This window comes from Mycteria americana, chromosome 7 (genome assembly GCF_035582795.1).
Source record: "Mycteria americana isolate JAX WOST 10 ecotype Jacksonville Zoo and Gardens chromosome 7, USCA_MyAme_1.0, whole genome shotgun sequence".
NCBI classification, from domain to species: Eukaryota; Metazoa; Chordata; class Aves; order Ciconiiformes; family Ciconiidae; genus Mycteria; species Mycteria americana.
This window is the reverse complement of record NC_134371.1, coordinates 58,957,237-58,969,337: the sequence shown is the minus strand read 5'-3', so window position 1 is coordinate 58,969,337 and position 12,101 is coordinate 58,957,237. Positions and strand designations below refer to the sequence as shown.

General features: G+C 56.1%; 1 protein-coding gene across 1 annotated transcript in view; it reads left to right on the top strand.

Annotated features, from left to right (window-relative positions):
• Positions 1–12,101, top strand: part of ZSWIM5 (zinc finger SWIM-type containing 5) — a 100,947-nt gene that overhangs the window by 73,521 nt on the left and 15,325 nt on the right. The window contains exons 3-4 of the mRNA XM_075508644.1: positions 6,722–6,870; positions 7,486–7,636. Coding sequence (XP_075364759.1) covers positions 6,722–6,870; positions 7,486–7,636 — 300 coding nt within the window. The remainder of the gene's footprint in view (positions 1–6,721; positions 6,871–7,485; positions 7,637–12,101) is intronic.

Genomic DNA, 12,101 nt, shown 5'->3' with positions numbered 1-12,101 from the left:
TATGCTTTACATAGAGCTTTATGGGCTTACGCGTGCATTTCTTGGCCGTGTCTGGTTCAGACCCTTGGGGTCATACCTTTGTTTACCTCTGGGTCGAGGCCAAGCTGGCTTTTGGCAACTTCTGCAGCCCCAACAGTAACCCAGTGTGTGCACTGGACACCCGAGGTTATTATGCCTTGGAGCGAGAAAAGCCTCTCTAGAAAAATCCTGTCTTTTTTTCCCCCCGTTTCTTCTGAGGAGTGGTCTGCTGAGCTTCAGGTTAGCACTGGGTCTTCCCCACCTGCCTCTGGTCACCCAAAAGGCTGCTCCTTCCACGTTGATGGTGAGCACGTGGGATGGCAGAGCCAATTCTGCACCTCGGGAGCGCTCCGGGCTCGCTGGGGAACGCCCCTTCTGCAAGGGGATCGTCTGGTTTTGTAAAATAAGGCTTTCAGGGCTGCTCCTTCTCCCCCTGCAGAGGCTGAATGGCAAAGAAAATTACAGGCCATTGTCTGGCGCGCTCGTCTCGGGGCGTTGGAGCTTTGTTCCGTGTAGGAGTCTGTAGCTGCAGGCTGTGCACCGCATGCCGATCTTCCCGGCTGCCTTCCTAGAAGGAAATGCAAACTATCCAGTAATGATGGAGTCTCGGAGCGCAGCCAAGGCGCTCGCGTGTTCTCGAAGGATTCAATCTGAGCGGAGAGCCTAGGTGTGCCTGCCGCTCTGCTCCCTACTTGACCTCTGCCTGCTTAAGTGGGTCACGTTTCTGCTCTCGTAGCCGGCTGCAAAGGGCAGCGTGCTCACGGCGAGAGCGTCTCACGTGTCTGACATGTCCACGCTCGGCGTCTGAAGTGGCAGCTGGAGTGAGGAGACTGGGGTGGGTTTCAGTGCTGCTGTGTCCCCTCCTCAAGTGTGTTCCTGCTTGGGGACAAAGTCAGCAGCGTGACTGTCTGGCACGGAGCAAGGCCGCAAGGTTGTGATTGTGCCAGCAAATGTGACTTGCGGCTGCTTGGTCTTTCCTGGTGGGGTGGCTGCTAGGGGCAGCCAGGACCTGCAGCTGGAGAGCTTGGATCCAGCAGCCAGAGTGAGGAGCATCTGGTCGTGGCCACCTTGGCACCCTGCTCCCCTCGCTCTTCCCAGAGCATCAGCCTAGGGCTCGCGTTGGTTTGCTGCGGGGCCAGCCTGACTTGGGGAAATGCAAGCTGAGAAAGTGGCTCCAGGCCACCAGCCGTGGTGGACGTGCCAGGGATAGGTGCAGCTTTGCTGTTGGGGGGATCCATGCTCTACTACCATGAACCATGGGAAGAATATGTCCTTCTGCCATGGAAGGGTGGAACAGAGAGCGATTGCTTTGGTGCAGTAAGGTATTGCAGAGGGGGCCAGGAGGTATCGGAGAGGGCAAGGCTGAGAAAAAGAACTGAAATGGGAACTGTAGGCAGAGAGGGAGATTTCAGGGGTAAAAGCAAGCAATATGGAGGAGGAGGAACTCAGAAGCACCAATGAGTCCGACAGCGCTGAGTTTCCCGCTCTCGCAGTGTGGATCCAACATCCAGCAGCAGTGAGTGCATGGGGTCCAAGTCAACCAGCAGGCTTGGGAGGTGGCATTCATCTCCTCTTGTGTTTTGGTTCATGCTTGTAGGGAATGATTTGAATTTATTTTAAGAGGAAGACAGGATCCTTGTGGGGTGTACAAGAGGAAAGCTGCTGTCTCAGATACATCCTTTGAGCCTGATTGGGATGTCTGGGCTTTGGAGGCAAACAGGCTTTGGATTCTTCCTGAGGGCAAAAGCAGTCTGCGGCCAAGGAAGGAGAGGGGGCTGGTGGAGACCACTGCAGGGACAGAGACGGTGGTCATTAAAATCTTTAATTAGAAGCTTAAAGACAGGCAGCTCTGAAGAGTGAGAGTGCCTGTGGGCCCAGAAGATTTGGGGCTTAGAGGTATCCTTCGTGCATCATTGGTGAAGTCTCCCCTTTCCATGGGTGAGGAGCAGGAGGTTTTGGCAGGCCGAGTGTTTGCAGCTTGGTAACTCATCCTGCTTGAGCAGCACTTGGGCACGGCAAGGAGAGCTGCTGCCCTCAGCCCAGGAGACATGGTCGGGACGGTCTGTCTGCCCCACGGAAATGCCAGTGGGTGACACAGTGTCTGTGGCGCTCAGCTGATGCCATCGAAAGGCTTGGGATGCTCTTGTCAGCCAGAAGTGGGAAAAGCCACAAAACCTCCACTGTCTCACAGTGCAGGGGCAGCTCCCTCCGAGAGCAAGCCAGTGGAGTCAGTGTGAATCACCGAGGGGCCTCTGTGGTCTTGCAGGGTCTCGGGAGCTTCCTTGGAGGAGAGGACCTTCAGAAAACTCTTAGTGGGAATGGTCCCTCAGGCTTTGGCATGGAAAAACCAGATCTGCTCATGCAAAAGCCATAAGGAGCCCTCTGCCTCATCTTCTCATTTTTGTCCCAGATGTATTCTTGACCACCTTGAGCCCTTCCTTCAACTTCTGGGCTAATACTGCCGTTCGCCCGTTGGCCTGTCTGGCTTCTTGTGCACAGCAAGTCGGCTGCCAGGTCGGCCGTGCAGGAAGTCCCTGCCTGCTTGTCCTGTCGCACTGAGCCAGGGCTAGTGTTTGAGGAGTCCGCAGGAGGTCTTTAACTTTGAGGTCATCCCATGACAGCGTCTGGAGGGCAGCACCGGTAAATCTATTTGAAATTCTGCCTTCCCACTGGGGAGGAGGAGAAGGTCAGGTCTCCGGGGGATTTGTGTTCCTGGTTGCTGAGCTGATGTGAATTTAAGGGAAAATAGCACACCTGAGTGCTGGGGAGAAAGGCTCTTCTACCAGCTCTTCCCCCTTGTCTTGCAGAGCCACTGGGGCTGCTGAATGACCCCAGAGTGTGGGTGTGGTGCTTGACGAGGGGCTTCCAAAGACAGATGGACCCCACGCTGGTACCTGCTGGACCAGAGAGCTCCTGGCCATCGTGCTGGGAGCTGGTCTGGCTTCGCTTTCCCCATCGCTGTCTGATGGGTGTGAATCTTCAGGCCTCCCTGGAGGCTCCATGCAACCTGTCTCCCCTTGAAAATGAACCAGGAGCCTTGGCAGAGCTTGACTCCTTGCTTTGCTGCTATTTTTAATCCCTCGTTAGAGTTCATTTCCTTTCTGGTGCCTGGTTATTTTCTCTCCGAGGTTTTCTGCTGTTTGTTTATTTGTCCGTGTCCTCCCCTCCCCGAGCTGTTCCTTCACGTCTGTTTTCTCTCCGGATGCCAGCGAGGCAGCCCAGAGGTGTTCAGCAAAGCCACCACGTGCAGTCATGAGATGGCCCTTGTGAACCGCCGTCGCGATGGCCGGCCCTGCTCCGGGCAGCTGCAGCTCGGCCGGCTGGCAGAGCCCTCCCCGGCACCGCCGAACCCAGGGCCAGCACGGCCAGACCCCGAGCTGCCAGCGGGTACCGGGCATGGTCAGCCGAGATGACCACGGGGGAGGTGCCAGGGCGGCCACCTGCATCCCTGGGTTGCTTTTACCATCAGTTTATCAGCTCCAGGCACTGGTTAAGAATAATAATTATCCTTTTTCCTTTGTGTCACCACTGCTGCTCTGCATGAGATGCTCTGGGAGTGCTTCCCACACTGCCTGGCTGATGTGTCTCCCCTTCTTGGGTTCATGAGCTTGGGTCCAGGACGTGCCAATGCCTCGGTGTGAGCCATGAGGTCCCACCACTTCCTCAGCCCTGGAAACCTGCTGCTTTCTGGTCCAGGAGCGGCTTTCGTTTTCTTCATGTTGGGCAGCTAATTTCTGAGCAAGGCGTTGAATTTTCCATGCCTGGCTTTGCTCTGTTTTCTAATTTGTAGATTTTTCCAGTCCTTATTTCTCAGTCTTTGTATCTCCCTGGAGAAGTCTCACTTGGCTGTCAAACAGTTAAACCCCAAGCCCGCAGCAAGGGAGGGTGTCCTGCTTCTCCTTTGATGGGTTGCATTTTTATCTCTGTTTCTACAGCCAGTGTAAATGGGCTGGTGAAACCCTCTTTCCACTCAAGATGTGCGGTGGTGTTTCCTTAAATCTGAGTCTGGCAGGACCAAGATCCAGCACATCTGAAACAGGGCTCTTTGGAGCAGGAATGCTGCTATATGAGAAACGTGTTACGCAGGCGCCGGGCTGTTTTACATGCCGTTCCCTGCTCCTTTGGAGCCGAGACATGGAATTGCTCATCAGCTGCGTCACGGCATGCCGCTGCCGAAGCCCCCACGGTGTGAACATTGGCAAGGGGAAGTGGACAAATCCTGCCATTAATATTTAAACCCAGCACAAATCCCGTTGTTTGCTCTTAAATGTTTAACCAGCTCCCCAGCGTAATTGGGCAGCCCGTTATCTGCCGGGTTGCGTTGCACGTGTGGGAATCTGCTATTACAACCCTCTCTCTGAATCTTTTACAGGAAAGCAAAATACATTTACAAGCAAATGCGGGTTTTATTTGGAGGCGCGTTACTAATTTGGCTGCGGCCCGAACCCCAACGTGCGAAGTGCTCAATGTGTTGCGTGGGAGGAGGAGGTTTTATTTAGCTGCACTGCACGCTGCTTTCCTCGCTGCTTGGGCTTTCCGTCGCTAACGCTACGTGTGAGCAGCGAGCGCTGAGGGTAGCCCGGGGAACCCCACAAAAATGCAGCCACTTTTTGCATCTTGCTGACTCCTCCACCTTTATCTGTCACAGCGGCCTCGGTGAGGGACCAAGGATGGGCTGGGGCGGGATGGGTCCCTCCAGGCATCCGCACCCTCCTGGTCCCTATAGAGGCAGCCGAGACCGAGACCGTCTGGCTGGTCTGGATCAAGCTGCAGCTGGGAGTGGTGGGCGGGATGGTGGGGAGGAGGATATTAAGAGTGCAAGCGTCTGGGATACCTCTGCGATGGGGACGGGGACGGATAAACGCTTGTGGTAGACAGATTAGTCATCGGTTCCTGATAGGGGATAATCGCTGGCTTGTCTGCTCTTTATCTGCAAGATAAGGACAGGGTTGGGGGGAGGGAAGGAAAAGGCACGGAAAAGCTGAGACAGCCAGGATGGACTGGTCCTGGTGTGGTGGTCCCTTGTGGCTTATGGTGGGGCTTGGCCACCAGCAGCCCGGGAGCAGGATCAGGGTATGCACGGGGCTGTAGGCGAAAGCCCTCGTGCTCATCCAGGGGCTGTGATTTCCTTTCTGCTGCTTCAGCTCCCGTCCCAATTACGTGGTTCTGTCAACTATAAATTATTCTACAGAGGGAGCAGCATCCTCCTCTCCCTTCAGCACAGTGCAGGCTGCACCTAGAGCTTGCTGGAACAGCTCTCGGGCAGGAACTGTTAGCAGAAATTAAAGGAATTTTGTAAAGGACATTAAATACAAATAGCTGTATCTTATCGGGTCAGGAGCGTTCTCAGGCTTTGCCGGAGGAGCAAAACCCCTCGGGTTGATGTCCTCTTGTTTACAAGCCAAGAAGAGACAGTTGCCCTGCTGAGAAGGCATCCTGGAGCTTGATTTTCATGAATTGCATTTGAGCTCCTGGTTCAGCAGCGCACAGAGCTGGGGCGTGTGCAGCATCCTGAGCTGTCTCCGCCTGAAAGCGATGTCTGCTCCCCAACCAGATCCCAGTCGAGTGGGGAAGACATCTTTAAGATTTAATTGGGAACGTGTCGGCTACAGCATCCCTTGGCTGTCCGTGCAGCGCCTCGCTCTTCCCGTGCTGACCCCCTTCCTCGCTCGAGAGGGAGACGGGATGGGAGAAGCAGACCAAAGTGGAGCGGAGCATCCTGCAGCGGCACCGGTCGCTCCTTGGCACTGGTTTTCACTGAGGGGTTTCTGCAGAGCAGGACTCAAAAGCGGGGAGATGAAAAGCTGAGTTTCTGTTCCCTTTTGCACTCCTGGCTGCTCGCTGGAGCTGTGCTGCTGCCTGCCCCGTGAGCCTGGGAAGCCGGGGACATTGCTGGGAAGTAGGGCAGCACTCGGGAGGGAAAAATGGGAACTGAGAGGAGCAAGGCAAGGGGAGGTGGATCCAAGCTGTTGTTTAAAGCACTTGTGGGTTTTTTTTCTTTTTTTGTTCTCTGGAAGATGAAATACAGCCTGTGAACGCACACGTGTGCCTGCCAAAGGCCCCGCTCCGGTCACAGTTTGCTCTTTGAAGGATTATTGATCCTTTGCTCTTTCCCGCGGAGGGTCTCTCCCAGGCAGGTACACTGATGCCCAGGGACTTTCCCCTGTCCTAAAGCAAATAAAGGGCAGGACCAGGCATTTAACCTGGGGCTCTGGAGCCCCCATGCAGCGGTACCTCTGTTCGACTGTTCCTAACGTGGGGAAGGGCTTGCAGGAACTGGAGCTTTACTGATGGTTAAACCGGTGATGTGGAGCAGGAGGAGGAGCAGCCCGGGCAATCCTGGGAGCCAGGGAGCACTCTGGGCTCTGCAGCTGCCCTGCCTGCTCCCCCGGGGCTTTGGAGGAAGGCTCTTCCTCAGCCTCACTTCACGTGGGGCGCAGAGGGAGAGGGGCTAGCTAGGCATTAGCCCTGTGGTCGGGAACCCTCCTGACGGCTGCTGCCACTGCTGTGGAAAGAGAGCATGATGCTGTCAGCTGGGGCTCGCTGCCTGGGAACCTGGTTGGTTTTCCCTCACCTGAGCTGATAAAATAGAGGTGGGTCCATATAAAATAGAGGTAGGTCCACTTCGTCTTGCTGGTGGGACTGCTGACCCTGCTGCTATAAACACGGTTGTCTCTTTTCTCCTCCTTCCCCATCCCCCTAGGCGCTCCTGACCCCACTGCTGGGGCCAGCATCGACGACGAGAACTGCTGGCACTTGGACGAGGAGCAGGTCCGAGAGCAGGTGAAGCTGTTCCTATCTCAGGGAGGGTACTACGGCTCGGGGAAGCAGCTCAACTCCATGTTTGCCAAGGTGAGGAGGAGCCGGCCGCTCTCTCCCCTCTCTGCTCAGCGCGTCACGTAGCCGGCAGCTCTCCGGCTGCCCTGGCAGGGTGCCCGTCACAGCTGGGAATCTCTGCTCCAGTGCCTTCTCGCCCGGTCGCGGAGCAGGCGGTTGTAATCCAGGCTCTGGGTCAGGCCTGGGTTGTCTCACCCGCTCTCCTGGCAGGTCCCTTCCTCCCACATGATGGGCTTGCCATGATCCCCGCGTGAGGGAGGGCTTTCCCCCATCTCCCCATCAGCATGGTGCGGGGAAGGCCAACCCTGCAGAGCCTACTGAGACCATGGAGAGGTGGCACCAGCCTGCAGGCTCTTCTCTTTCTTTGCAGAAGGGCCTTGCTTTCATGTTCTCAATTGCTTGGTCCTCTTCACAGCCTAGGCTGTGGCTGCTACTCAGCTGAACTCCAACCAGCCGTTGCATGACTGTTATAATGTATGACTATATGTTATACACATATATATGTATATATTTACAGTCTGGACCCCCAGACTGAGGGAGCTGTGGGTTGCCAGCCAGGTGACCATGTATTAAACACCTCCAGGGGACCATGGTTTGTCTCACAAAGGACCTTCTCTCTGTCCTTTCCAGGTTCGGGAGATGCTGCGCATGAGGGACTCCAACGGGGCCAGGATGCTGACGTTGATAACGGAGCAGTTCATGGCCGATCCTCGGCTCTCCCTCTGGAGGCAGCAGGGGACGGGCATAACAGAGAAGTGCCGGCAGCTCTGGGATGAGCTGGGTAAGAGTCACCGCCTTGCAGAGAGTAGCAGCATGGCTGCCTGGGCTGCCGGGCCAGCAGACATCGTCTCAGAGGCTTTTGGGGCTCTTTTTTGGGAGCAAAGTCCCTAAGAGATGCCAGGAGCTTGCTCTATCCCCTGCTGGGGAAATCCTGGTGGGACAGCTGGATCAGGCCCCAGCTGTACAGTTCAACACCTTAAACCAGCCCTTCTCCTGCAAAGCAGTCTAGGACGATGGGTGTGCGGAGTGTGGCTGGTCCCATACTTGCAGCAGCCTGGCGTTTGGTGTGCTGCCCCGAAGCCTTTGCGAGGGAGGATGCAGGCTGGTGAGCCCCAGGGGCTGGATGTAGCCTGGAGACGTGGAAGTGCCATTCCTGGAGGAACCGTGATCCAGAGGGGGAAAGGCAGGTTCTCAGGTCTCATCCCGTCTTAACAGATTTCTGCATGCTCTGGTGCACGTTTCCAGGGTGAGGGGGGCAGGATGGCCAGCGCAGAGCCTGGCTTTAAGGGAAATGCAGTTCTGGGTAATTCTAGCTAAGCACCTTAGACACTGGCTCAGCTGGCTGACACCATAATATCATTAGAATAAAACATTTAGATGACGTGGGCCCAGGGAGGTTGGTTGTGTGGTGGATTTAACCCAGCAGTTCTGGGCTCTCCTGGAGATCTGGGATCTTGGGTGGATAGTTTGACTTGTGCCATAGTTTCATGATGAGTGAGTTTGAGCTCCTCTGCAGCCTGCCGGTGGGAGATGCTGTGTAAGGGCAAGGGCTCACAGGCTGGGACCAAAGGGATGTTGTAGATCTGGAAGAAGGTTGAGGGTGGTCCAGGGGCTGGAGTACCTGAAACTGCAGCTGGGGTCACAGACCCTCATACCAAGTGCCGAACAAATGCAAGCATAGCCGTGAGACCCGAGAGCCTGGCCAAACAGCGCGGACAAGGGCCGGGCAGGGGTGGGATGTCTCGCTTCTGCGTGAAGTTCCCTAGATGGAAATAACCACACCAGCTCTGAAGAGCTCATCTGTGCTTGCTTGCCAAGAAGATATTTCCAGGATTTTGGGACGCTGCAGCTAGATGGTTGGATATGCAAGGCTCCTGGAGAGGTGGCCAAATCCACCGAGCCAGAATTTCTGCATGGGAGAAAGTAAACGTGTTGGTGAAACGTGGATGAATGGGTGTCTAGGCAGGCCTGGATGCAGGAAGCAGTTTGCCCAGAATTACAGATTATTTGGCCAGAGAGCCAAGCTATCCAAGCCGAGAGCCCTCCCTCCCTTCCCACACACACGAGGCAGGAGCGGTTGGGTTTCAGTCCCGGCTTAACCGTGCAAGGACCAGGTCGATGCACATAGTTTTGGTTGGCAGAGCGGGAGGAGGCGACAGCACGTTCCCATCAGCAGATGGCAGGGTGGCTAGGGAACATCAGGGCCCTACCGAGGCTGGATCAGCGTGACAGCAGGTGAAATGTGGTGCCAGCAAACACACGTCAGAGCAAGCGGCTCGCCTGGTGTAGGCACGTCACGCGGGAGGTATTTGGGCATCTCCATGCTGAAGAGAAGCCCCTGCGGAGCACACGGTGATGGTCCAAGAAGTGGCTCCAGGGCAGGATGGGCATGGACTATACTCAGAGCAGGGATTATTGCCCCCATCTTACAGAAGCCTTTTGGATTTGGACCTGGGCAGCGTTTGCTGTAGGAACAGAGCATCCCTCTGAAGGATGGGTCCAGGCATGGAGGGACCAGAGCTGCAGCGAGTTGGTGGTGTTCACCGGTAATGAACATCAGCAAATGCGGAGAGATGTCCCAAACCATGGCTGAGCAGGCAACGGTAGCCGAGGCGCGTGGGGCGGTGAAGGCACGTTGTCTGACTGCCCGTGGGCTGCGGATGCCAAAGCTGCCCGGCGTTACCGCTGCTGCCAAAGGGAGGGACGAAGGGCCTGGTGCCAGCTGCTGCGGGAAGCCCCGGCACAGACCGTGTTCCCCTGCCACGTGGAAGAGAAAAACGGGCCTTGCGGAAATTATTTCGGGCACGTGTTTAATAATTAATCATTGATTTTAGCAAAGACTGCATCACAGACTTGCGTGGGATTGGAAGATCAGCCTTAAAGAAGATTGTGGATTTATGCTGGGGAAAATGTAAAGGATTTTGCAGGATTTCAGAGTTTGAAAAAAAAAATTAAAAAAAAAATAAAAAAGGGCATCATTTGCTTGTGCATGTGCTGCCAACTGAACATCTATTGCCCCGTCTGCTGGGGAGCCAAAGGAAAGACCTGCTGGATGGAGAGCTCTGCGGCGTGGGAGTATTTGCCCTGGCGCATTAGTACTTACGATTAAAGCCTAATTACAAAAAATAGACGAAAAACCAGCTGAAGTGCAGCCTGACCTTAATCTGCCTGGAGACGGGTTTATTTATCTCGGCCACTTGTTTACAGTGGGGAATTTCAGCAGATTAAGCTGGGGAGCGACCCTGTGGGAAACAGGAGAATTTCTTTGATGGTTTGGAAACTTGGGCGCGGGATCGGAGCGCCTGTCCTCTCCAGGGCCAGCAGCCAGGGCCGCTGGGCTGGGAAGGCTCTGACCCACCCCCGTCCCTGCATCCAGCCCCGTCATCAAAAAGCATTTTTGTTTAGAGGCTTAGCTTAATCATGATCTGCCTCTTTGTTCCCCACTTAACCTTCTGCTATCGGAAAGTTCAGATGAAGGTTTCTGCAGCATGTGAGCAGACACGGAGTCTGACCTGGCGCGGCGTTTCGGCTCAGGACAGGAGTCACTTGTGCTGTCAGCTGATGTCACTTGACCACAGGGCTCAGAAAACCCCTCTTTTCCATCTCCCAGATAACTATCGTGGCCGAGACAGATGCGAATCCCTCTTCCCTCCTTGTCCCCACCTCCCCGCCACGTCTTCCCTTCTGCAGGAGAGCCCAGGGGCACGGCATTTTGGCAAGCAAAGGATGCCTCAGAGGGCTCCCAAAAATAGGCTGCGAAGTCATGAGGCTTCCGAGGATCGCATCTTAGCCGAGCTGTGGGAGCCAAAAATCCAGCGGGCGCATCCCGTTCGTGGGGGTGGCGGAGCTGGAGCACCAAGCCTTGTTACCACCTGTCAGCCAAGCCACTCTGCTCACCGTCGGGGGCGCGAGCCGAAATCGCCGGAGGCTGCTTTTTGCACAAGCGGGTGAAGAGCGGGTGAAGAGGAGCAGCGACAACGGGCAGGAGTGCTGGTGGGAACGGGATGTCTGAAACCAGTCGGAACCCCGGGACGCCCAACACCAGGAACCAAGCGCAGGATTTGGCTCGTGCCCGTTCGAGGAGGTGGGAAGTTTCATGCCCTTGGGACGGGCAGCAAGCAGGCACCCACCGCTCAGCTGAGGGGCAGTAACCAGAGCCTTAAGGAAGACTCATTTTCCGGAGCTGACACCTGATTTTTTGGAAGACGCCGTGTCCATGCAGCCCCTGCAGAGCCTACAGGAGCCTGGGAGTGAGTGGCATGGACCCGCTCTGGGAGGGATGGGCCCCGGGAGCCCCAAAGGAGTCAGCTCTTCTCTTGCACATGCCTTAAGTGCTGACGTTGCAGCTCAAAAGTCTTATTCCCCCCCTGTTCATCAGACAGGAGTGGGGTTTTGGTGGGGTTTCCTGGGAGCAGCGGAGCTGAGATGCGGGTGGAGCTGGACCGGGTGAGGGCTGCTTTGAATATTTGCTGATCTTCAGTACGTATGGTTGCTTTTCCCATGCCCGTTCCTGGATGCGATGCTGCTGCCACCATCTGCGTTGCGATGCCTTGACGTCTTTCCTGCCAAGCCAAGCTGCTCCTAGGAGCTGGACATGCACAGCCTCCGTGCCTTACTAATGTCCACAAGTCCCAACCAGCAGAGGATGGGTGCTGGGAGATGCACCCCAAAAGCACCACCAAAGCTCAGCTATAACCCAGAGGAGCAGGGAGACACCGGAGCGGAGCCGGAGTCAGGACATAGCTGCTCAGCCTGGTTTTGCCTCGCACTGCCTGGAAAAGGGACTGGCTGCTCCGGCTGCCTGTGTCGGAGTCGCAGCCTTGCTTGGGGCTGTCTGGCTTAACGGTGCGGCTGTGCAGCTGGGGAGCTGCCGCACAAAACACAGCGAGCGAGGGAGATGGTTTGGGTGCCTGGAGGAATCCCCTCGTCGTGCAGCAGAGCCGTGTCGGGTGATGTTGTCCTGCTGCTGCTGGCTGTCACTTTGGGATGGGAATTTTGCTTCTGGGAGTGATGGAGAGCTGGGGGAGAGCAGCTGGGTGGGTGGGGAGAAGAAAGGTGCTCCAGGTCTCCACTGGGCCCATGGAGGAGAGGCAGGGGAGGGTGTTTCTGCAGGAGGCTGAGCTGTCCCGGGTGTGTTGCAGGATCTGACCTAGCAGAGAGAGGAGCAGCACGGGCTGCTCAGCTCAGGGGGATCCCCGGGGACACCGTGCACTGCAGCTGTGCCAGCACGTAGCCATCCCACCCCA